Source organism: Cherax quadricarinatus, chromosome 81, assembly GCF_038502225.1.
Source record: "Cherax quadricarinatus isolate ZL_2023a chromosome 81, ASM3850222v1, whole genome shotgun sequence".
In the NCBI taxonomy this organism is placed as follows: domain Eukaryota; kingdom Metazoa; phylum Arthropoda; class Malacostraca; order Decapoda; family Parastacidae; genus Cherax; species Cherax quadricarinatus.
Genome location: NC_091372.1, coordinates 8,559,610 through 8,587,065, shown reverse-complemented (window position 1 = coordinate 8,587,065; position 27,456 = coordinate 8,559,610). Strand labels below are relative to the sequence as shown.

The 27,456-nt window shown below is 39.5% G+C and overlaps 1 protein-coding gene across 7 annotated transcripts in view; it reads right to left on the bottom strand.

Moving 5' to 3' along the window:
* The window catches only part of LOC128699864 (probable E3 ubiquitin-protein ligase HERC1), a gene marked incomplete at its 5' end in the record, with an annotated part of 163,798 nt that extends 138,498 nt beyond the window's left edge, over nucleotides 1–25,300 (bottom strand). For all 7 annotated transcript variants that reach the window (XM_070102322.1, XM_070102323.1, XM_070102324.1 and 4 more), the window contains 10 exon segments: nucleotides 4,768–4,906; nucleotides 7,263–7,432; nucleotides 9,260–9,412; nucleotides 10,246–12,112; nucleotides 13,073–13,295; nucleotides 20,455–20,665; nucleotides 20,821–20,946; nucleotides 21,676–21,841; nucleotides 23,393–23,531; nucleotides 25,226–25,300. In XM_070102322.1, the coding sequence (XP_069958423.1) occupies nucleotides 4,768–4,906; nucleotides 7,263–7,432; nucleotides 9,260–9,412; nucleotides 10,246–12,112; nucleotides 13,073–13,295; nucleotides 20,455–20,665; nucleotides 20,821–20,946; nucleotides 21,676–21,841; nucleotides 23,393–23,531; nucleotides 25,226–25,300 (3,269 nt within the window).
* Between the last annotated feature and the right edge of the window lie 2,156 nt (nucleotides 25,301–27,456).

The window sequence follows — 27,456 nt, the reverse complement described above, 5'->3', positions numbered from 1 at the left end:
TCAAATGATTTAGATAAAGAAAAATTGGATATCAAATTGGGGAGGAGGAGTATGGAAGAAGTGAATGTTTTCAGATACTTGGGAGTTGACGTGTCGGCGGATGGATTTATGAAGGATGAGGTTAATCATAGAATTGATGAGGGAAAAAAGGTGAGTGGTGCGTTGAGGTATATGTGGAGTCAAAAACGTTATCTATGGAGGCAAAGAAGGGAATGTATGAAAATATAGTAGTACCAACACTCTTATATGGGTGTGAAGCTTGGGTGGTAAATGCAGCAGCGAGGAGACAGTTGGAGGCAGTGGAGATGTCCTGTTTAAGGGCAATGTGTGGTGTAAATATTATGCAGAAAATTCGGAGTGTGGAAATTAGGAAAAGGTGTGGAGTTAATAAAAGTATTAGTCAGAGGGCAGAAGAGGGGTTGTTGAGGTGGTTTGGTCCTTTAGAGAGAATGGATCAAAGTAGAATGACATGGAAAGCATATAAATCTATAGGGGAAGGAAGGAGGAGTAGGGGTTGTCCTCAAAAGGGTTGGAGAGAGGGGGTAAAGGAGGTTTTGTGGGCAAGGGGCTTGGACTTCCAGCAAGCGTGCGTGAGCGTGTTAGATAGGAGTGAATGGAGACGAATGGTACTTGGGACCTGACGAGCTGTTGGAGTGTGAGCAGGGTAACATTTATTGAAGGGGTTCAGGGAAACCAGTTATTTTCGTATAGTCGGACTTGAGTCCTGGAAATGGGAAGTACAATGCCTGCACTTTAAAGGAGGGGTTTGGGATATTGGCAGTTTGGAGGGATATGTTGTGTATCTTTATATGTGTATGCTTCTAAGCTGTTGTATTCTGAGCACCTCTGCAAAAACAGTGATAATGTGTGAGTGTAGTGAAAGTGTTGAATGATGATGAAAGTATTTTCTTTTTGGGGATTTTCTTTCTTTTTTGGGTCACCCTGCCTTGGTGGGAGACGGCCGACTTGTTGAAAAAAAAAGTCCAGCTGCTGCCCTCCTCTATACATCTGCACTATACTATATCCCATATAGTATTGTTTTGTAGTTCTGTTCTATTTAATTAACTTTTTTTTCCCAAGATGCTGGCTGTCTCCCACTGAGGCAATGTCCTGAAAAAGAAACCCTTTCACCATCATTCACACTATCACTGTCTTGCCAGATGTGCTAGATATGACAGTAAAATGTCACTAAAACAACAAATATCCCAAACTACTCCTTCAGAGTGCAGGCACTGTACAGACAGATCCCACTTATACAGCATGTTAGGCTTCGGCTACTGCTGTAAAATTAAAATCGCTGTAAAGTGAAACAGTCTTTTTTTCATTTTCAAATGCATATAAAAAGTCTGATAACATGTTTACATTATCATATTAAATGTGCAATAGAGATAGGCCTAAAAAAAATGCATATACTTAAGCTTTTAGCGAGTTGTGATTATATTTATTGCAGGAAGTCTTAATAAATGAATAATGGGTATAATTGAAAACCACTGCATTAGCAAAGCGCTATAAAGCGAAGCACTGTAGAGTGGGGCCCTCCTGTACTTCCCACTTCCAGAACTTAAGCCCTGCTAACCGGTTTGCTTGAATTCCTTCACAAAATATTACCCTACTCACATTCCAACAGTTCATTAAGTCCCATAAACCATTTGTATCCATTCACTCCTATCTAACATGCTCACACATTTTTATTGAAACATTTTTAACCCTTTCACTGTCCAAATCTCTAAAATAAATATGGTTCTCAATGTCCACATTTAAAAAATGAGAACAGATAAGGAATATTATGGCTTGGGAATGTATCCAATTTTAATACAGTAGGGTCCCACTTACACGGCAGGTTAGGTTCCAGGCTACCGCCACAAAGCAGACATCGCCGGAAAGCAGAACACCATTTTTTTCCACTTATAAATGTATATAGATGCCAGATAACAGTTTACACTAACATACATTAAGTTAGCAATACAACTAGGCATTAAAAAACAATAAAAAGTAAAATACACATACAGTACATTCATTATTTACCTCAAAATATTTGTAGTCATAATGTAGGGCAAAAGGCGAGTAGTATTTATTGTAAGAAGTCAGGTGTTTTAGGCAGGTTAGCCCTCCTGGCCACCGCACCCACACAATATACTACGACGTTTAAAGTGCCCTAGAGTGATAAAATGCATAAACAGTACACTCATTACTTACCTTAAAATATTTGTAGTCTTAATGGTCTTAATGTAGGGTGAGAGGTGAAAAGTATTTATATGTAGAAAGTCAGGTGCAGGAGGTAGGACAGTCTGTCTGGCCACCCCACCTACTAGGACATTTAAAGCGCCCTAGAGCGATAAAATGCATATACAGTACACTCATTACTTACCTTAAAATATTTGCAGTCTTAATGTAGGGCGAGAGGTAAGTGAGATAAAAACAAATAAACGAGAGAGAGAACGAGTAAGATGACAGAGCCGCAGAGTACTTATGTAAACAAACACGTCTGGTTATGGTTCATACACGTACATACCAGCACCTTACATTGTGTACAAGTTGTCTCTACAGTGGTACAGTAAAATAAATAAAGACCAAAGCTTCCATTCTCACGTAACATCATTTTTGAAAGGAATGATGCTCTGACAAGTTAGTACAGAAGAATAAATAAACAGCAACACACTCATAAGAAAAAAGAAGCACTAAACCCACAAGGATCTTGAATAGCTATAGAGTGAAGGCATACAAAAGGAATATTTTTCTACAGTTAAGTAACTGGTACATGACTAGAGAAAACCTAATTCTTCCGACACTCCAACAAACCGTTTAGTAAACATATCTCGTATTTATGTCAATTTTTATACTGTTGGTGTATGTATCATGTTTGCGTGTTATGTTGCGCGTTTATTATATAATTTTGAAAAAAATATCATAGATGAATTAATGGAAATGTCTATATATTGGCAGTTTGGAGGGATATGTTGTGTATCTCTATACGTATATGCTTCTAAACTGTTGTATTCTGAGCACCTCTGCAAAAGCAGTGATAATGTGTGAGTGTGGTGAAAGTGTTGAATGATGATGAAAGTATTTTCTTTTTGGGGATTTTTTCTATTTTTTGGGTCACCCTGCCTCGGTGGGAGACGACCGACTTGTTGAAGAAAAAAAAAAAAAAAAAAAAAAAAAAAAAAAAAAAAAAAAAAAAAAAAAAAAAAAAAAAAAAAAAAAAAGTCTATATATTAACATAATATACGAAATTTAAGGTGCCCAAGATATTATTATGTGATGCCAAGAGTAAAGACTCTTAGTGATTTTAATGTGTACCTGCATGCCAGCACAGTGTGCAAGTATATTTAGGTACAGGTACACAAGTAACATTATCAGAGTACATATAAAATAATGTATGCAATAACCTTAAAACACTTGAAATTCTGGAAAATTTCCAGACATAATAGAGATGTGCTCACAGAGAATGTAAACAAACCGGGTGGGGCGTGCCATATTAGAAAAACTGGAAGCCGTATAGCAAGTTTTGGTCATAATTTGAAATCAACATATCGGCGGAATGCCGTAAGGCGAAACGCTGTAAAGCGGGGCCCTACTGTATGGGTGTCTATGGGAAAACAGAATGAAAGTTTCAAACATTAAACTTACAATTTTCAGGAACACTAATTTTTTTTATTTTTTTTTTTTATTATCACACTGGTCGACTCCCACCAAGGCAGGGTGGCCCGAAAAAGAAAAACTTTCACCATCATTCACTCCATCACTGTCTTGCCAGAAGGGTGCTTTACACTACAGTTTTTAAACTGCAACATTAACACCCTTCCTTCAGAGTGCAGGCACTGTACTTCCCATCTCCAGGACTCAAGTCCGGCCTGCCGGTTTCCCTGAACCCCTTCATAAATGTTACTTTGCTCACACTCCAACAGCACGTCAAGTATTAAAAACCATTTGTCTCCATTCACTCCTATCAAACACGCTCACGCATGCTTGCTGGAAGTCCAAGCCCCTCGCACACAAAACCTCCTTTACCCCCTCCCTCCAACCCTTCCTAGGCCGACCCCTACCCCGCCTTCCTTCCACTACAGACTGATACACTCTTGAAGTTATTCTGTTTCGCTCCATTCTCTCTACATGTCCGAACCACCTCAACAACCCTTCCTCAGCCCTCTGGACAACATATTAATGTCATATGTTGGGGACCTAACTACTAGATAAATATTTGCTGTAACTCTTACCTGAACTGAATTTGCTAGACTTTAAAAAACAGGCACAAACTATAAACTATAAAAACTAACCAAGCCAACTTGTACTAAGTGCTCTACTTTCCCAATATATCTCTACAGTCCTACATGTCAGTAACCAATTTAAATTACATTAATTCCCTACACAAATAACATGCACATAGGAGAAAGAATGGTGACTAGTTAATGGTCCAAGTTGGACCGAAACTTCTTAAGTTTCTTTCTACTATGTGCGAGATATCTGTGTATTGTTCCTGTCACAGTATTGTGCCTTTTTACTCTATTATTTCTCTCTTGGCTGCAGTTAGTGGTATGTTAGGAATTCAAATTAATATAAATGAGGATGTTGAAATGTCTTGGACCCTTTACACTTAGTGCATTATCTCTGTACTTTTTGCATCCATTCTTTCCCATTTACTCCCATTTATTTTTACAAATAGTTACCAACAACTGTGTTTTAATAATTAACAGAAGACTCAGGCCTTCAAACTTTTATATTCTTTCCTTTCGCAGGCAATCATATTAAACAAGTGAAGTAACTGACCAAGGAGGAGCCACGGTGTGTTGGTTGTGGCGGCTCGTGGCGATCACAGGCATCAAACGAACGTCCAGTAACTTCATCCATGATGTTTGTAACTAACTGATCAGTGAGCAACTCCATTGTCAGGCCATCAGAGCCCACTCTGTAATAAATAAGGTCTAACTCGGTTAAGTGAGTAAATTATATAGCACAACTACCAGAAACAAATGTCGAGAAAAGGAAGAACTATAATACGTAAATAACCCACATGTGGGGGAAGTTCGTAAGGCAGTAGGTAAAATGAACGGGGGTAAGGCAGCCGGGATTGATGGGATAAAGATAGAAATATTAAAAGCAGGTGGGGATATAGTTTTGGAGTGGTTGGTGCAATTATTTAATAAATGTATGGAAGAGGGTAAGGTACCTAGGGATTGGCAGAGAGCATGCATAGTTCCTTTGTATAAAGGCAAAGGGGACAAAAGAGAGTGCAAAAATTATAGGGGGATAAGTCTGTTGAGTATACCTGGTAAAGTGTATGGTAGAGTTATTATTGAAAGAATTAAAAGTAAGACTGAGAATAGGATAGCAGATGAACAAGGAGGCTTTAGGAAAGGTAGGGGGTGTGTGGACCAGGTGTTTACAGTGAAACATATAAGTGAACAGTATTTAGATAAGGCTAAAGAGGTCTTTGTGGCATTTATGGATTTGGAAAAGGCTTATGACAGGGTGGATAGGGGGGCAATGTGGCAAATGTTGCAGGTGTATGGTGCAGGAGGTAGGTTACTGAAAGCAGTGAAGAGTTTTTACGAGGATAGTGAGGCTCAAGTTAGAGTACACAGGAAAGAGGGAAATTATTTCCCAGTAAAAGTAGGCCTTAGACAAGGATGTGTGATGTCACCGTGGTTGTTTAATAAATTTATAGATGGGGTTGTAAGAGAAGTAAATGCGAGGGTCTTGACAAGAGGCGTGGAGTTAAAAGATAAAGAATCACACAAAGTGGGAGTTGTCAAAGTTGCTCTTTGTTGATGACACTGTGCTCTTGGGAGATTCTGAAGAGAAGTTGCAGAGATTGGTGGATGAATTTGGTAGGGTGTGCAAAAGAAGAAAATTAAAAGTGAATACAGGAAAGAGTAAGGTTATGAGGATAACAAAAATATTAGGTGATGAAAGATTGGATATCAGATTGGAGGGAGAGAGTATGGAGGAGGTGAATGTATTCAGATATTTGGGAGTGGACGTGTCAGCGGATGGGTCTATGAAGGATGAGGTGAATCATAGAATTGATGAGGGGAAAAGGGTGAGTGGTGCACTTAGGAGTCTGTGGAGACAAAGAACTTTGTCCTTGGAAGCAAAGAGGGGAATGTATGAGAGTATAGTTTTACCAACACTCTTGATAAATTAGACACATGTGCAACTCTTGGGTATCTTTATTGAGGAAACGTTTTGCCACACACTGGCTTCATCAGTCCATACAAAGGAGAATCTTGAAGAACAGGAGGAGAATGAGGTAATCAGTCCCTCAACCTTGAGTCGATGTGGTCAGTCCATCAATCTATTCAAGATTGATGGACTGACCACATCGACTCAAGGTTGAGGGACTGATTACCTCATTCTCCTCCTGTTCTTCAAGATTCTCCTTTGTATGGACTGATGAAGCCACTGTGTGGCGAAACGTTTCCTCAATAAAGATACCCAAGAGTTGCACATGTGTCTAATTTATCAACATGTCGGTTCTCTGAACCATTCATCTACAAACCAACACTCTTATATGGGTGTGAAGCATGGGTGATGAATGTTGCAGCGAGGAGAAGGCTGGAGGCAGTGGAGATGTCATGTCTGAGGGCAATGTGTGGTGTGAATATAATGCAGAGAATTCGTAGTTTGGAAGTTAGGAGGAGGTGCGGGATTACCAAAACTGTTGTCCAGAGGGCTGAGGAAGGGTTGTTGAGGTGGTTCGGACATGTAGAGAGAATGGAGCGAAACAGAATGACTTCAAGAGTGTATCAGTCTGTAGTGGAAGGAAGGCGGGGTAGGGGTCGGCCTACGAAAGGTTGGAGGGAGGGGGTAAAGGAGGTTTTGTGTGCGAGGGGCTTGGACTTCCAGCAGGCGTGCATGAGCGTGTTTGATAGGAGTGAATGGAGACGAATGGTTTTTAATACTTGACGTGCTGTTGGAGTGTGAGCAAAGTAACATTTATGAAGGGGTTCAGGGAAACCGGCAGGCCGGACTTGAGTCCTGGAGATGGGAAGTACAGTGCCTGCACTCTGAAGGAGGGGTGTTAATGTTGCAGTTTAAAAACTGTAGTGTAAAGCACCCTTCTGGCAAGACAGTGATGGAGTGAATGATGGTGAAAGTTTTTCTTTTTCGGGCCACCCTGCCTTGGTGGGAATCGGCCAGTGTGATAATAATAATAAAAATATAGAAGCTTATGACGAGGTTTCAGTCTGACTTGGACCAACTACAAAGTCTCACAGTGTGACCTTTGAATAACATAAAAAAAAAAATAACTTCCAATCTACCTTAACTCCTTGCGTGGACTGGAGGTGTGTGAGGGCCCATGAGAATTGGCTGCAGTGGTGGGCAACGACTCCAGGTGAGTCTGTGGAACCTGAGGCGACACAAGGCTGCCCGTAGACGAGGTCTGCAACTCGTCAGTCTCATGGTTGTACGTCAGTTTAGGAAATTCAATCTGAAAATCATTAATATTATATAATTTTAAAATTCCAGCACCACTCACTAAAATGTAAAATTTTAGCAGCCACTTCAAATTTATAGTAACTCCTCCTCCTGTATTTTTTTTTTTTTTTTTCAACAAGTCGGCCGTCTCCCACCGAGGCAGGGTGACCCAAAAAAGAAAGAAAATCCCCAAAAAGAAAATACTTTCATCATCATTCAACACTTTCACCACACTCGCACATTATCACTGTTTTTGCAGAGGTGCTCAGAATACAACAGTCTAGAAGCATACACATATAAAGATACACAACATATCCCTCCAAACTGCCAATATCCCAAACCCCTCCTTTAAAGTGCAGGCATTGTACTTCCCATTTCCAGGACTCAAGTCCGACTATATGAAAATAACCGGTTTCCCTGAATCCCTTCACTAAATATTACCCTGCTCACACTCCAACAGATCGTCAGGTCCCAAGTACCATTCGTCTCCATTCACTCCTATCTAACACGCTCACGCACGCTTGCTGGAAGTCCAAGCCCCTCCTGTATACATTACTAAATTTAAAAAGAGAGACCTTAGTTTTCTTTTTAGGTCACCCTGCCTGGGTGGGATACTGCCGGGTCGTTGAAAAAAAAAAAGTATAAAAAGAATGATAATGACACAGGGGATGAAATATGCACATCTGAAAATCTCTAAAATTCTCAATATAAACTTGGTGAGCTAACTGACTTTTAAAGACTTCAGTACATTAGCTGTAACACATCAGCTATGGAATAATTAAATGATATTTTTAAAATAATTAAATAAAACATTAGTTATGATTGTTATAGTATACAGTGGACCCCCGGTTTACGATATTATTTCATTCCAGAAGTACGTTCAGGTGCCAGTACTGACCAAATTTGTTCCCATAAGGAATATTGTGAATTAGATTAGTCCATTTCAGACCCCCAAACACACACATACAAACGCACTTACATAAATAAACTTACATAATTGGTCGCATTGGGAGCCAATCGTAAACTGGGGGTCCACTGTATATTCATTGGACAGTAATTACATACTTTTTTCTACGTCAACAGCCAAATCAAGGTGACCCAAAAAATAAACATTCACCATCATTCATTCATCTGCTGCTTTTCCAGAAGGATGCTACCATCACAGTGCTGATGACCCTCCAACCACATCACTACCCTTCCTTTCGTTTTCATTTTAAACACAATGGTCATTTCCCACAAACAGGATGACCCAAAAAAAAAAAAAAACATTTTCACCATCATTCACACTATCATTGTCCTGCCAGAGGTGCACAGATACAACAGTTTAGATGTCCCTCCAAACAAATATTCCAAACCTTTGCTTTAGAGTGCAGATACTGTACCTCTCACCTCCAGGACTCAAGTCCAGCTAACTGGTTTCCCTGAATCCCTTCACAAAATATTACCTTTATCACCTTCCCATATGAATACACACAGTGAAAATTTCAGTCCTCCTTGATGGAGAATAGTATCAGATTTTGAACCTAAAATGTGGGTCACTAGCACAAACAGCTTGGTTGACCAGATGGTCAATAAGCAAGTCTGGCCTCTCATATTATGATGCAGAGGTAGAAAAGCCCTTAACAAAAAGTCACAGGTATACTGCAGTGAGCTAAATTCTCCTACTTTACCTACAAATACTGAAGATGGGACAACATGAACTAAATTCTACTACTGTAGCTACAAATAGGTTATTACACAAGGATAGTCACCCAAAGTAGGGCAAGGAAAGTTCAGTACACGTAATTTGCATAAAAAATAATAATAACTTCATGTTTACTGCAGAATTTTTATTACCGACCTCTTGAGTGAGTCCTCCCAACCTCATTATTTGAGTGATGACTTGGGCAGTTATTCCAGACATCTTGGAAACATCAAACGGAGGCGGCTCCACAGGCTCTAACATAGACACGGGGACATCACTGATACTTGTATCCCAGTCACACCATTGTACCTGAAAGCACACACAGTTACAGAAATAAGCAATGCTCTACTAGCCATACAATATTTACAAGACAACTAAGAACACAAAATTCATGTTAATATACACAAGACTAAAAAAAAAAAAAAAAAAAAAAAAAAATGTAAGGTGGTATATACAGTGAGGTGTATATCTCTCGCTGTATGTACACTGGAGACGAAGAGTGCAAAACTGACAAATGACGAAAAAGACAACTGCAGAGACGAATGTTTTACCCATATCCAAGCTTCTACAGCCATCAAAGACTGAAGAAACCCATCCACAGATGAACTGTCTCAAATAAAGCTTCACTACTGTCAATACAGTTAGGTCTGTCACAGTATACAATAGTACCCCCTGTATCTGCAGATTCATATTTTGTGGTTTCAGTTATCCATGGTTTACCGTGGCTCAAAATAACTTAATTTTGCTTAATAACATCCCCAAAAAGCAGTGATGCTGGCAATTCTTCAAAGACTAAAAGAAGCTGTGAAGTGCTTCCCATCAGGGAAAAACTAATCATTCTTGACTTGTCGTGCATAATATATCAAACTTTATCGTAGGTATGTACGTAAACGAAAAATGACTTGCACGTATACACAGTTTGCTACTATCCATGGTAGGTCTTAAATGTATCCCCCACAGATATAGGGGGACTATTGTATAGTATACTATACCATATTTACATTGGAAAGCTTTTATATCTAATCTATCATAAAATTTTGAAGAGCACTGAAAATGGGACAAGATGAGTTCACCTCACCATCCATAACTAAAATAGGCAATTACACACATGCAAACAAAGAGAAATGGAGATATAAACACACCTTAACAGCTGGATGTCCTTGGCGTAAAGCTCCTAAGACCATTGCTCTCCTTCCAGTGCCCTTCTGGATACACTGACTTCCTACCCTTAGTCCACTATCAACTCCACCAATCATGGCAAGAGCAGGATAAACTTCCTTACACAGCTGTTCTAAGTTCATCTCATAAACAAGATTCTGTTTACATGGTTTTCCTTTAGCAATGCCTGTCCTTCCATCTAAATGCTCATCAGCATTTTCTAAATTTAAATCTGTTCTTTGACTGCTTCTATCGTCATCATTTAAACGCAGTCCAAATTTTTTCTTTGTTCTTTCTTCTCGTTCAAGTCTTTCATCCAGTGTCAAGACATGACCTTCAATGGCATCATCTGTGATAGGTTCATACTCAGATACAAGTTCCTCATTTTCCGATTCACTTTTAGAAGCCGTTTCAACACTTTCATGGAGATCCTTCGGCTGCGGGATAAGTTCCTTTGTCTGATTAAGGCGTTCAATTATACAATCATTAACCTGCTGTGTCCAAGCCGAGGCTTCATGCAGCTGCCGAAGAAGAGCAATGTGAGCTTCTGACAAGACTGCAGCTTGAGGGGCACACAACGGATCACCTGGATCAAGATCTCGAGGGGAACCTCTCACTTGCATGTCCACCATCTTTACCTTCTCCCCAGGATTTGTGCTATAAAACATAACACATGGATATAGTTCAGGAGCATCAATATTTTCAAATGCAAGTCGAGGTTCTTCTCCATTCTTGCCAAAGCTTAGTGTCCTAGCCTCCATATCAAGCACCACAGTGATGTAATCTCCCTGAGTAAAACCAGGTAAGGAAACACTCAGTTCCCCATTGTGGTACAAATTTCCTGAGTAAGCTCTATATAGCCACATGTCTGATGAAGTCCTATGGCTGTAGTCACGGACAGGATATTTTGAGACGCCAACACAGGTTCCTTCATTACCACGGTTCTCTTTCACAATGAGAAACTTCCACTGATAACAGCCAGAGGTAATTGGAGTAGAGCCTAGACCATAGCCACGACCCCCTGGACCATGAACAAGTGTGTGTCCTCCTTCAACTGAACAACACACAGACTTGTCAGGGTCAAAACCTACTTCCTGGACTGGTAAACTATCATCAGGGGAATCAGGCCTTGACTGTTCATCTAGCAAATCAGGACTTGACAGTCTCACAAGATGTTTTTGAAGTTCTGTCAACAACTGACTTGCCTTAAGATGAGCCTGAGCAGAGGGTATCACCCACATATTTGCTGCCAGCTGCATGAAGAGCTGTCTTACAACTTGTTCCCGAGCCTCCAAGTCAAAATCCGAATATGGCAGAGTAGCGCCCAACAGTGTCAGTGCCAAAACTCTTGTTCTTACACTGATGACTTGAGGAAGGTGAGTTTCAGCCTGCTCACCAGTGACCAGAAGCAGAAGACGTACCCACGGCTGACGACCAACAAGAACTCTCACCCGCTGGTTAACACACAGCCGCCTCACAAACACTAGGAGGTTTCCTAAGGTTACCTCTAAATGTCGTCGTTTCCTGGCATCTGCAGCATTGTTGTTCTGGCCGCCATCAAGACCTGTGAGGCGTAGTTCTAATTTTCTCTGGCCTATCTTTCTTTCTTTTTTACCAACATCCTTTACATCTATACCATCTCTCTCTCTTTCTTCAACTTCTGCTTCTTTTAGGTCAGGTTTAGCTATATCAACATTCTTTTCAAGTGGAATAATAGATTCATGTTGCATGTAAGTTTTCCATGTGATTTCATTAGCTTTAATGATATGATTAACAAGGTCTTCAACTTGCAGATGCAAGAGATTCATAACTTGTGAGAGAACACATTTACTGATGTCTTCTGCATAATACCTGCAAAAACAATCATAATATTATTGGTCTTTGTTTATTATATATCGATATATGTGACTATTATTATACTCAGTACTATTCTAGATGCCATCCAACACCAGGTCAATACTACACATCAAGACTATGCTACGTTAATCTTCACAAACTTTTACAATTTACTGATAATTCATTCTTCACAAGCTAATGCAATTTACAAAATGAAAATACATTCATCTTGACAAGCTAATATAATTCACTGGCAATAATACATTAATTTTGTCAAGATAATTCAGTTTATTGACAATAATGCATTCAATTATCATGCTAACACTGACAATATTATACAGAGAATTCAGAGTGCAGAAGTTACAAGGTAGCATTCAGAGGGTTGAGGAGGGGGTTTTAAGGTGGCTTGGGCATTTAGAGAGGATGAGGCAGGAGAGGATTACCAAAGGGGGTGTATAAATCTGAGCAGCAAGGACTAGTAGTCATCATTCCAGGAAGGGATGGGGGGAGGAGATACAGCAGGCCTTCAATACTAGGGACCTGAGCATCCAGCAGGCTTGTGAGCCATGTTAGATCAGAGTGGAGGCAAGTAGCTCTTGTGACTTCTCGTGCTGTTGGAGTGTGAGCAGGGTAACATTTATTAAAGAGATTCAAGGAAACCAGCGAGTCCTTGAAGTGGGAAGCAAAATGCCTGCATCCTAAAGGAGGGATGGGGATGATGTTCAAAATAATATCTGAACTGCAACATCCATACACTTCTGGCAAGGCAGCCATTGAATGAATGATGACTGTCCTTTTTCGGGGGGTTACCCTACATTGGTGGAAGATGGACTATGAAGTTTAAAAATGTGTTTTGTAATAAAAGCTTATGAACGAGGTTACTTATTAACTGGTAATGTTATAGCAATAAAATTAATTTAAAACTTATTTTACTGAAATCTTATTTAGGCTTCCAATTCCTTTAAGTATACTTACCCAGTTAAAATAGTAAGAATTTGGAAGAGTGTATGTGCTGCATGAGGCAAAAGATCTGTCGGGGATGGATGAGGGGTATGACGCAGAGTTGGAGGATCGTATGGACAGCACATTCGCACTAAGGCATCAAGCAGACCACTTGATACAGCTAAGCTCAGATCAGGTGCTTCATAGCGGACACTAAGAGCAAATATAGTCAGCAGACAGAGGCGCTCCCGAAGACCTGTTGAAAGAATTTAACATCACTTAATCCATTCACAATATCAATAGACAAGAAAAAATGATTTGGTGCAAACTATTTTTTATCAAGGCTTTTAGAATGCCACACATTACACTAAATTTACTTAATATACTCAAAGATATCTTTAGCAGTAATGTATATTTGCACATAAGTGCTATGAAATATAATAAGTTTATTTAGGTTACACGTAAGTACGATTATCATACATGGTGTAAATTACCCGGGCTAATTCAAAATAGTCAACACACTGGGCAGCACAGTATCTATGAATTGTGCGTTTCAAGAGTTTACATAAATACTGAAAAATAAAAGTCACAGTGCCGAGGCTGGAACAATTCATATCAAACCCACAATTTGGAGACGAAACCTTAGACTGACCAAAGCTTCAACTAAATTTTCCTTTTCAAATTGTGAGTTAGATGTGAATTTATACTATGATTTTAGTTATTAGTATGAGACAGGTGCTCCACGTTTAATAATCCGGATCAAGATTCTGTGTGTGTTACACTGTTGTTAATAACTCATGAAACTGTAATAACACTACTGCAAACAAACTCGCTCACCATGGGTTCAAACCCCACCCCATTCCATGGCCTGTTTTTAATAATAGTAGCTGTGATATTTTCAGAGCGCTCTGACTGTGTGGGGTCTCACTGCCCTTGTAGCAATAATATACAATACCCACAATACAAACAAAGTTTTTTTTTTTTAACACGTCGGCCGTTTCCCACCAAGGCAGGGTGACCCAAAAGAAAGAACCCAAAAAGAAAAACTTTTCATAATCATTCAACACTTTTACCTCACTCATACATAATCCCAGTCTTTGCAGAGGCGCCCAGATACGACAGTTTAGACAGTCATTCCAAACTGCCAATATCCCAAACTCCTCCTTTAAAGTGCAGGCATTGTACTTCCCATTTCCAGGACTCAAGTCTGGCTAACCAGTTTCCCTAAATCACTTCACTGCTCACACTCCAACAGCTCATCAGGTCCCAAAAACCATTCGTTTCCATTCACTCCTATCAAACATGCTCACACACGCTTGCTGGAAGTCCAAGCCCCTCCCTCCAACCTTTTCAAGGACGACCCCTACCCCACCTTCCTTCCTCTACAGATTTATACATTCTCCAAGTCATTCTACTTAGTTCCATTCTGTCTAAATGACCAAACCACCTCTACAACCCCTCTTCAGCAGTCTGACTAATACTTTTAGTAACTCCACACCTCCTCCTAATCTCTACACTATGAATTTTCTGCATAATATTTACACCACATATTGCCCTTAGACTGGACATCTCCACTGCCTCCAGGCACCTCCTCACTGCAGCATTTACAACCCAAGCTACACACCTATATAAGTGTTTGTACCACTATACTTTCGTACAGTCCCTTCTTTGCCTCCATGGATAACATTTTTTTGTCTCCACATATACCTCAACGCACCACTCGCCTTTCTACCTTCATCAATTCTATGGTTAACCTCATCCTTCATAAACCCATCCACTGGCAAATAAACTCCAAAATATCCGAAAATATTCACTTCTTCCATACTCCAATGTGATATCCAATTTTTCTTTATCTAAATCATTTGATACCCTCATCACCTTACTCTTATCTATGTTCACTTTCAACTTTCTACCTTTACACACCCTCCCAAACTTGCCCACTAACTTTTGTAATTTTTCTTTAGAATCTCCCATAAGCACAGTATCATCAGCAATAAGTAACTGTGTCAACTCCCATTTTGTATTTGATTCCCCATAATTTAATCCCACCCCTCTCCCCATCACCCTAACATTTACTTCTTTTACAACCCCATCTACAAATATATTAACCCTTAAACTGTCCAAGCAGATCTATGTTCACATGCGTAGTGCTCCAAAAGTACATTACGCTTTTTTTAAATATTTTCAAATATAACGAAAAAAAAAAAACGTAGATCGAAGTTTTCTTTACACGTTTTCAAATGTAAAAAATAAAAAGAAGCTCTACGTTTTTTTTTTTACATACTTTCAAATGTTGAAAAAACATAGATCTACGTTTGGACAATTTAAGGGTTAAACAACCATGGCGACATTACACATCCCTGTCTAAGACCTACTTTACTGGGAAATAATCTCCCTCTCTTGTACACACCCTAACCTGAGCCTCACTATCCTCATAAAAACTCTCTACAGCAGTTAGTAACTTACTACCTATTCCATACACTTGCAACATCTGCCACATATTCCTAAATCTATAAATGCAATGAAAACTTCCCTATCTTTATCTAAATAATGCTCACATATATGCTTCACTCCATGGGGAAGCGGAACAGAATTCTTCCTCCATAAGCCAGGTGTGTCGTAAGAGGTGACTAAAATGCCGGGAGCAAGGGGCTAGTAACCCCTTTTCCTGTATATATTACTAAATATAAAAGGAGAAACTTTCATTTTTTTCCTTTTGGGCCACCCCGCCTCGCTGGGATACAGCCGGTGTGTTGAAAGAAAGATATATGCTTCAATGTAAACATTTAATCTACACATCACCTACAGACTCTAAAGTCTCCTTGCTCATCTGCAATTCTGCTCCCTGTCTTACCTCTAATTCTGTGAATAATAACCCTACCATATACTTTACCTGGTATACTCAGTAAACTTATTTCCCTATAATTTTTACAATCTCTTTTGTCCCCCTTACCTTTATATAAAGGAACTATACATGCTCTCTGCCACTCCCTAGGTACCTTCCCTTCTTTCATACATTTATTAAACAAAAATACCAACCGCTCCAACACCATATCCCCTCCCCCTGTTTTTAACATTTCTGTCATGATCCCATCAGTTCCAGCTGCTTTACCCCCTTTCATTCTATGTAATGTCTCACGCACCTCCCCACACTTGCATCCTGCTCTTCTTCACTCCTAAAGGATGTGATACCTCCCTGGCCAGTGCATGAAATTATTGCCTCCCTTTCTTCATCGACATTTAAAAGTTCTTCAAAATATTCCTGCCATCTACCCAATACCTCCAGCTTCCCATCTACTAACTCCCCTACTCTGCTTTTCACTGACTAATGCATTCATTCCTTGGGCTTTCTTAACTTGTTTATCTAACTCCAAAATTTTTTCTTATTCTCCACAAAATTTCTTAACAGTGCCTCTCCCACTATCATTTGCTCTCCTTTTGTATTCTCTCATCACTCTCTTCTCCTTTCTTTTACTCTCCATATACTCTGCCCTCCTTATATCACTTCTGCTTTGTAAAAACCCTCTAAGCTATTTTTTTTCTCTTATCACACCCTTTACTTCATCATTCCACCAATCACTCCTCTTTCCTCCTGCACCCACCCTCCTATAGCCACAAATTTCTGCCCCACATACTAATACTGCATTTTTAAAACTATTCCAACCCTCTTCAACCCCCCCCCCTACTACCCATACATGCACTAGCCTACCTTTCTGCCAATAGTTTTTTGTATCTCACCCTAACTTCCTCCTCCCTTAGTTTATAAACTTTTACCTCTTACTTTCTGTTGCCCTTTTCCTTTTGTCCCATCTACATACAATAAAACATACAATACATACAATAAAAGCTATGAACATAGAAATTTCTACACAAATAAATACTATCATGCCAAGTTAAAATAAGCAGCATCAATTAAAAACCCTATTTATGATTTTTAACACACTGGTCACCTACTGAGGCAGGGTGACCTGAAAAAGAAACTTTCGCCATCATTCACCTATTGCTGTCTGAATGATTATGAAACCATTTCTTTTTTGGGTCAAAAGACTCCACTAAAAGCTTTGAAGAGTAGAAGACTTAGTGCATCAATAGACTGATTCAAAATATAGCCAGTCTCAGTAAGTACAACCTAGCAGCATATCTGTCTCACCACGGGCAGAGGAAGGTTTGAGCCTTCAGTGCTCCTTGCTCTGAATGATCCACATGGATTTTTATTAAAAAGATATATAAAATGAATTCTAGGTAGTAGGCTGGTAGACAGCAACCACCCAGGGAGGTACTACTGTTCTGCCAAGCGAGTGTAAAACAAAAGCCTGTAATTGTTTTACATGATGGTAGGATTGCTGGTGTCCATTTTTCTGTCTCATGAACATGCAAGGTTTCAGGTACGTCTTGCTACTTCTACTTACACTTAGGTCACACTACACATACATTCCCCCCCCCCTCCCCAACAAGTCGGCCGTCTCCCACCGAGGCAGGGTGACCCAAAAAAGAAAGAAAATCCCCAAAAAGAAAATACTTTCATCATCATTCAACACTTCCACCACACTCACACATTATCACTGTTTTTGCAGAGTTGCTCAGAATACAACAGTCTAGAAGCATATACGTATAAAGATACACAACATATCCCTCCAAACTGCCAATATCCCAAACCCCTCCTTTAAAGTGCAGGCATTGTACTTCCCATTTCCAGGACTCAAGTCCGACTATATGAAAATAACCGGTTTCCCTGAATCCCTTCACTAAATATTACCCTGCTCACACTCCAACAGATCGTCAGGTCCCAAGTATCATTCGTCTCCATTCACTCCTATCTAACACGCTCATGCACGCTTGCTGGAAGTCCAAGCCCCTCGCCCACAAAACCTCCTTTACCCCCTCTCTCCAACCCTTTCGAGGACGACCCCTACCCCTCCTTCCTTCCCCTATAGATTTATATGCTTTCCATGTCATTCTACTTTGATCCATTCTCTCTAAATGACCAAACCACCTCAACAACCCCTCTTCTGCCCTCTGACTAATGCTTTTATTAACTCCACACCTTCTCCTAATTTCCACACTCCGAATTTTCTGCATAATATTTACACCACACATTGCCCTTAGACAGGACATCTCCACTGCCTCCAACCGTCTCCTCGCTGCTGCATTTACCACCCAAGCTTCACATCCATATAAGAGTGTTGGTACTACTATACTTTCATACATTCCCTTCTTTGCCTCCATAGATAACGTTTTTTGACTCCACATATACCTCAACGCACCACTCACCTTTTTTCCCTCATCAATTCTATGATTAACCTCATCCTTCATAAATCCATCCACCGACATGTCAACTCCCAAGTATCTGAAAACATTCACTTCTTCCATACTACTCCTCCCCAATTTGATATCCAATTTTTCTTTATCTAAATCATTTGATACCCTCATCACCTTACTCTTTTCTATGTTCACTTTCAACTTTCTACCTTTACACACATTCCCAAACTCATCCACTAACCTTTGCAATTTTTCTTTAGAATCTCCCATAAGCACAGTATCATCAGCAAAAAGTAACTGTGTCAATTCCCATTTTGAATTTGATTCCCCATAATTTAATCCCACCCCTCTCCCGAACACCCTAGCATTTACTTCTTTTACAACCCCATCTATAAATATATTAAACAACCATGGTGACATTACACATCCCTGTCTAAGACCTACTTTTACCGGGAAGTATTCTCCCTCTCTTCTACACACCCTAACCTGAGCCTCACTATCCTCATAAAAGCTCTTTACAGCATTTATTAACTTACCACCTATTCCATATACTTGCAACATCTGCCACATTGCTCCTCTATCCACTATCATATGCCTTTTCTAAATCCATAAATGCAATAAAAACTTCCCTACCTTTATCTAAATACTGTTCACATATATGCTTCAATGTAAACACTTGATCTACACATCCCCTACCCACTCTGAAACCTCCTTGCTCATCCGCAATCCTACATTCTGTCTTACCTCTAATTCTTTCAATTATAACCCTACTGTATACTTTTCCTGGTATACTTAGTAAACTTATGTCTCTACAATTTTTACAATCTCTTTTGTCCCCTTTCCCTTTATATAAAGGGACTATACATGCTCTCTGCCAATCCCTAGGTACCTTCCCCTCTTTCATACATTTATTATACAGAAGTACCAACCACTCCAACACTATATACCCCCCTGCTTTTAACATTTCTGTCATGATCCCATCAGTTCCAGCTGCTTTACCCCCTTTCATTTTACGTAATGCCTCACGTACCTCCACCACACTTGCATTCTGCTCTTCTTCACTCCTAAAAGATGGTATACCTCCCTGGCCAGTGCATGAAATTACCGCCTCCCTTTCTTCCTCAACATTTAAAAGTTCCTCAAAATATTCTCGCCATCTACCTAATACCTCCCTCTCCCCATCGACTAACTCCCCTACTCTGTTTTTAACTGACAAATCCATACTTTCCCTAGGCTTTCTTAACTTGTTTAACTCACTCCAAAATTTTTTCTTATTTTCATTAAAATTTCTTGACAGTGCCTCTCCCACTCTATCATCTGCTCTCCTTTTGCACTCTCTCACCACTCTCTTCACCTTTCTTTTACTCTCCATATACTCTGCTCTTCTTATAACACTTCTGTTTTGTAAAAACCTCTCATAAGCTACCTTTTTCTCTTTTATCACACCCTTTACTTCATCATTCCACCAATCACTCCTCTTTCCTCCTGCCCCCACCCTCCTATAACCACAAACTTCTGCCTCACATTCTAATACTGCATTTTTAAAACTATTCCAACCCTCTTCAACCCCCCCACTACTCATCTTTGCACTAGCCCACCTTTCTGCCAATAGTCGCTTATATCTCGCCCGAACATACATACATGTACATACATGTACAAGCATATATATACATACATACTCCTCTGGGTTTTCTTCTATTTTCTTTCTAGTTCTTGTTCTTGTTTATTTCCTCTTATCTCCATGGGGAAGTGGAACAGAATTCTTCCTCCATAAGCCATGCGTGTCGTAAGAGGCGACTAAAATGCCGGGAGCAAGGGGCTAGTAACCCCTTCTCCTGTATATATTACTAAATGTAAAAGGAGACACTTTCGTTTTTCCTTTTGGGCCACCCCGCCTTGGTGGGATACAGCCGGTGTGTTGAAAGAAAAAATATAAAATGAATCTCCATGAGGAAGTAGAGAAGAATCCTTCCTCTGTAAACCATACATGTTGTGAGAGCCAACTAAAATACCAGGAGCAAGGGGCTAGTAACCCCTTCTCCTGTATATATACTAAATGTAAAGAGAAAAGCTTTAATTATTTTCTTTTGGGTCACCCCTGCCTTTTATATAAAATGAAGACTGCTTTAAAATCTCCATCCAATCATTAAAAGAACCTTTGTCTGGCTGTTCATGTTGAAGTAGAGATGAGACTAGATGACGGTAGATAATGTGAACAGTCGTAGCAATCTTCTTCTGCGTGGGCAGGCTCGCTGCTCGGATACCATCGAGGTAGTGTGTGGCTTCCAGTGATCGCACTAACGAGTAACTACTACTGCTCCAAAGACTTTCCAAACCAAAGCATCCAGTCATCACCTCATGATACACCTGAAGTAAATTTTTAAAATTTAAAATCTAAGATTCACCTGGTAATTTTTAACTGAAAGAGCTCTATGTTACTAGACAACAGCACTAGATTTTTTAAATTCTTTACAATATAGTTATAATTTGATTACCTGGTCAGAAAACAGCATCTTACTCACAGAAGGAAGGAGAGATCCACATGCTCTTTCTAAAGCAAAATGCTCCTTAGTGTCCTCCTCTGTTTTGTCTCCATCATTCACAGGAGTCAACAGCGTCAGCATCAGCTCCAGTGCATCTAGTCGAGACTGTCAAACACATTAAAATCAATTAAGCAAACACTACAAATAATAAAATTTATACAAATTACTGGAATAAAAGACACACACGAGCAAAGATTTTAATGCATATTTAATACTGAACTACTGTTCACTTAGCTACCTCACTTTTGTACATTTAAAAAACTGCTATTCGACAACCTATGTCTAGTTTTCAAGTAGTCTGTAAGCATTAAGATTCATCTGCCTGAAATGCACTGCATTTTATTGGCTTTCTTTTCTGCTAAACAATATTTTTATTACATGTAACTTACATTGTGTATACTGCAGAAAGAAATAAAGTTGTTTGCTCATTTTGTTTAGAAAATGTTTGTCTTGGGACCACCAGGAAACTAGTGGAACCTCGGTACTCGTACAGCTCCCTACTCGAATAATTCAGTATTTGAACACTTTGTTCGGTAAAAAAATTGCCCGGTACGTCGACTATTTGCTCGGCACTCAACCAAACAAACACGACCTGCCAGAACTTTGCTGTACACTATTTCGTGTTTCTTCACATTTTTTGACTTTTTTTTTATACAAGTAAGTCACCATGGTGCCTAAGAAGATTAGTGATAACAGCCAACCAAAAAGAAAATTGGTTGGGAAAATTTCATTCGGTACTCAAACAGATCAACACTCGAACAGCCTTCTGGAACGAATTAAGTTCGAGTACCAAGGTTCCACTGTAGTAAGGTGTAATCTAGCAGACTATCTCACCTCTGCTCTAGCTTGTTGGGTTGTCATTGAGGTGAGAATAACATCAGGTCCAGGTGGGAGATTAGCTACAGTCTTAAGAGATGACAGCTGGTGGTCTTCTGCACCAGCAAACCTCAGCACTTCTATACAGCGACCCATCACTAGACTCAATACCTCCTGATATGTCCTGACCACATAATATAACATTAAACAATGGTATTAAATTTGTGGCCATTTATTTAAGGACTGGTTACAGTCTTTACAAGAAATTACATATATTTAATCAAGATCCAGGTCTCAATTAGTGAGAGTTTGAATAGTAGGAATTTCAATTTAGTACAAAATTAATTAATGATAGTTTTCCCAAACTTTTCAAATTGTACACAAAAATTACATCTAATTCAACTAGTGCAAATTCAACTAATGCAACTGCTCCACAGAATGAATTATTCCCACTAATCGAGCCCTAGCTGTACATGGAGGGTGGCATATTTTTTTTTTAAATGACTACTTATACAATTACCTATTGGGTTCAGCAATGAGGTACAATTTAATCATGAGAAGGGATTACATTTTTTTTTCATATTTTTGCACATATTTTTGTGGCAAGAGATTTCAAGTCTTAGTTTCCACTGTCAATTTCATTTTTCTTATTGGCTTTATAGTATCTAATACTAGTTACTGCTTGACCTATTTGTATAAACCATTCTGGAGTGCAGTGATGCTTATTTCCCAAGGTAACAAGCTGTCAGAGTACATATAAACAAACTGGAAACGGTGCAAAACAAATGCCAAATATTTCAATCCCTATATTGGGATCAGAACACACAGGTAAATAAAAAAAAAGACTGTCTAGCAGTCTCAGCAGATAGAGGATCAAGACTTGACCACATCTTGCACTGAATGACCCACATGGGTTTGGTGTTTAACATGAATTAATTAGACTGGGATTGTCTTCTATGCATTTTCTGTACTAAGAAAGCACTTCAAGGAAGGTGCCTTGATGCCAGTGAAGGGCTCCTGATCCAAAGAACTGGAACTGCCCTATCTTTCCTTAGACTAAACCTGACTGCCTCCCATTTCACCAAGTGCTGAATGACCCCTATGAGTTCAGTGAACATTTCCTGAATAATACTGATAATACCATAACATGATGAAGAGGATAACAGTAAGGGACCAAAATGTTCCATCAATGGGTTTCCTGAGATAATGAGATACTGAATAATTATGAAATCTGTAAGCCTAATGAGCAACAAGAGTATTTCATCTCAAAATTATGCATTTTTTTTTTTTTTAGCACATTGGCTGTTTACCACCAAGGGAGAGTGATCTAAAAAAAAAAAAAAAAAAAGAAACACTTTCATCACCACTCACTCCATCACTGTCTTGCCAGAGGTGTGCCAACACTACAATTCAAAAACTGCAACATATCCCCACCCCACCTTCAGAGTGTAGGCACTGTACTTCCCACCTGCAGGACTCAACTCCAGCTAACCAGATTCCCTAAATCCCTTCATAAATATTACTTTGATCACACTCCAACAGCACTTCAAGTCATAAAAACCACTTGTTTCCACTCACTCCTAACTAACATGTTCGTGCACGTTTGCTGGAGGTCTAAGCCCCTCACGCACCAACCCTTCTTTAACCTTTCCCTCCATCTGAATATTTTCAGCATTCATAAGCTTAACGATCGAGACTGAAATTCACCTTCAAAAGGATTAAATGGAAAACTTACAACTGAATGCAGGATTTTGGCAACAATGGAGCAGGTTTGATAGCCATCATAAGCACCAGACACTGTGTTATGATGTGAAGATTGGCAGCCTCATAACTAACACCTTCCTCCACAGCTTCCTGACCACTCTCTTCTGGATCTGCAAGGAATTTCTTAGTGTAAAAACAGGTACAGTCAACTCTTGCCATACCCAAGGCAATATGACGAACTTCAAAATATTAATTTAATGGATAATGGAAGGGGGAGGACTGGGAGTCAGAAAGGACTTTCAGAATTTTGAGATTATTGGGGGAAACAAATAAATATTTCATACAAGGACACTTCAGACCATCAATGAATTGTAAGGTAGACCGAGATAGCTACAGAGAGGACAAGCAAGAAGGAGACAGCAAGTGAGAGAGAGGGAAGGAGGGAATAAACAAGGGAGAGGTTTAGTAAAAAAAAAAAAAATAAGATGTTAGCAATAAGGGAGAGCTAGAAATGGAGAAACAAGCAAGAATGTGGATAAACACTCCATTTACTAAAAAGGAAGTGTCTTTATGTACATATAAATTTACATTAAAATTATGTTAAACGTGTTGGAGGAGCAGCAAAATTTATTTAGCAATATCTGCTTATAAATACTGGAAATGGGAAGTACAATGCCTGCACTTTAAAGGAGGGGTTTGGGATATTGGCAGTTTGGAGGGATATGTTGTGTATCTCTATACATATATGCTTCTAAACTGTTGTATTCTGAGCGCCTCTGCAAAAGCAGTGATAATGTGTGAGTGTGGTGAAAGTGTTGAATGATGATGAAAGTATTTTCTTTTTGGGGATTTTCTTTCTTTTTTTTGGGTCACCCTGCCTCGGTGGGAGACGGCCGACTTGTTGAAAAAAAAAAAAAAAAAAAAAAAAAAAAATACCATCGGGAGGTTGAGACAAATTCTTCGTGTGTAAGCCATGAGTGTTGTAAGAGGCAGATAAAATTACTTTTCTCAACACTCAAGCAGTGTCCCACCAAGGTAGGGTGACCCAATAAAGAAGAACACACTTTCACTGTCACTCATTCAATCACTGCCTTGCCAGAAGGGCATTTACCCTACAGGACTCAAGTCCAGTTAACCAGTTTCCTTGAATTCCTTCATATTACCTTGCTCACATTCCAACAATATATCAAATGATAAAAACCCCTTGCCTCTACTCTCTCTCATCTAACATACTCACACAAGCCTGTTGGATGTCCAAGCCCCTAGCACTCAAAACTACCTTCACCCCTCCCCCTCCAACCTTGCCTAGGACATTTAAATGCCCTCCTAGTCATCCTAATTCTCTCCATCCTCTCTCAATGTCCAAGCCACCTCAACAACCCCTCAGCCCTCTGAATAATACTTTTGGTAACTTCACACCTTCTATACTCTGAATTCTCTATATAATATTCACATTATACATTGTCCTCAAACACAACATCTCCACCTCCTCCAGCCTCCTCACTGCAACATTCACAACCCATGCTTCACACCCACATAAGAGTTTTGGTGCCCCTATGCTCTCCTAAATTCCCCATTTTGCCTCCACAGATAACGTTCTTTGTCTCCACAGATGCCTTAATGCACCACCCACCCTTTTATCTTCGTCAAATCTATGGTTCACCTCTTTTCTCATGAACCATCTGCTGACAATATAAATATTTCAATATTTTATTCTTATTTGCTGCAAAGTAATATATAAACCTCATTGAGATAGTCTCAATGAGCTCTGCTCTTGATTTCTTATGCAAGCTCTTTACAATGACCTCTGCTTTGTATTTCTTATTCAAACTGTTTACAACACACTGGCATGTCAGTTACCTACCTTGTTCATCGTATGCTCTTGGACTTCTCATGGCCATCAGCCGCTCTCTCAGTTCCCGCACTTCTTCCTGGTCTTCTGCAAATTCCAAATATCACATCTTTTAGAAAACTGTAACATAAATGTGCCTTTCACCTTGATGGAGAAACAGACATTGCAAAAAAAAAAAAAAAAAAAAAAAAATTAATACAGTACACACATGAAAATTGATGATACAATGTTAAAACATTGCTTTAAATATAAGGAGTTAATTACACTACAAGAGATCCCCAAATTACACCACAGGAGGTCCCTAAATTACACCACAGGTTCTTAAATTACACCACAGGTTCCTAAATTACACCAAAGGAGGTTCCTAAATTACACCACAGGAGGTTCCAAAATTACACCACAGGAGGTCCCCCAAATTACACCACAGGAGGTCCCTAAATTACACCACAGGAGGTCCCTAAATTACACCACAGGAGGTCCCCCAAATTACACCACAGGAGGTTCCTAAATTACACCACAGGAGGTTCCTAAATTACACCACAGGAGGTCCCTAAATTACACCACAGGAGGTCCCTAAATTACACCACAGGAGGTCCCTAAATTACACCACAGGAGGTCCCCAAATTACACCACAGGAGGTCCCCAAATTACACCACAGGAGGTCCCCAAATTACACCACAGGAGGTACCCAAATTACACCACAGGAGGTACCCAAATTACACCACAGGAGGTTCCTAAATTACACCACAGGAGGCTCCTAAATTACACCACAGGAGGCTCCTAAATTACACCACAGGAAGTTCCTAAATTACACCACAGGAGGCCCCCAAATTATACCACAGGAGGTCCCCAAATTACACCACAGGAGGTCCCCAAATTACACCACAGGAGGTTTCTAAATTACACCACAGGAGGTTCCTAAATTATACCACAAGAGATTCCTAAATTACACCACAGGAGATCCTTAACCCTTTGACTGTCGTGGCCGTATATATACGTCTTACGAGGTACCGTGTTTCACGTATATATACTCATAAATTCTAGCGGCTTCAAATCAAGCAGGAGAAAGCTGGTAGGCCCACATGTGAGAGAATGGGTCTGTGTGGTCAGTATGCACCATATAAAAAAAATCCTGGAGCACGCAGTGCATAATGAGAAAAAAAAAACTCCGACCATTTTTTTTAATTAAAATGCCGATTTTGTGGTCTATTTTCGTATAGTATTTATGGTTGTATTCTCATTTTCATGGGCTCACTTGATAGAATGGAAAACATATTATAGAAATAGAGGTGATTTTGATTGATTTTACTATAAAAAGAACCTGGAAATGGAGCTCAAATTAGGGAAAATGTTTGATTTTTGCCAATGTTCAAAAGTAAATAAATGATGTCATTGTCCAATAAATGTCCAACTAGCCATTCTAATATGCAGTCATGAATGGGTTGATGTTATTTATACAATTATTACAGTATTGCAGTAGTCTGCATAATAGTAAGTCTTCTATTTTTTGTTTGAATAAAAATTCAAAATAGAAAGCAAGAGTAATATCAGAGGGGCTGGAGACATGACTGATGAACAAAGAAAATGTTATTTTAGAGCCAGGAATGTCTGCATTGTTCATTCTGGACCTTATTTTGAAATTGTCATATTTTTTTAATTTTCGTGAAATTGGCCATATTGCAAATTTCTGACCATGTTATTGGGTAGTTGAAATCGGTAAATGGGCAGTTTCTAGTACTCAATCGATAGAAAAAAATGGAGTTCTAAAGAAATAGCTATGAGTTTGGTCGACTGGAACAATGGAATTAGCCGAAAATAGGGCTCAAAATGGGCGAAATCGCCGATTTGTAAATATCGCCGAGGTCGCTAACTTCGCGAGAGCATAACTCCGTCAGTTTTCCATCAAATTTCGTTTTTTTTGCTATCATTACAAACGGGAAAAGATTTTCTATCATTTCATAAGAAATTTTTTTTTTTTTTTAAATTTTGCGACACCAGGAGACACCTCAGGATTGGGGGTTGCGACAGTCAAAGGGTTAAATTACACGAGAGGAGGTCCCCCAAATTACACCACAGGAGGTCCCCCAAATTACACCACAGGAGGTCCCCCAAATTACACCACAGGAGGTTCCTAAATTACACCACAGGAGGTTCCTAAATTACACCACAGGAGGTTCCTAAATTACACCACAGGAGGTTCCTAAATTACACCACAGGAGGTCCCCAAATTACACCACAAGAGG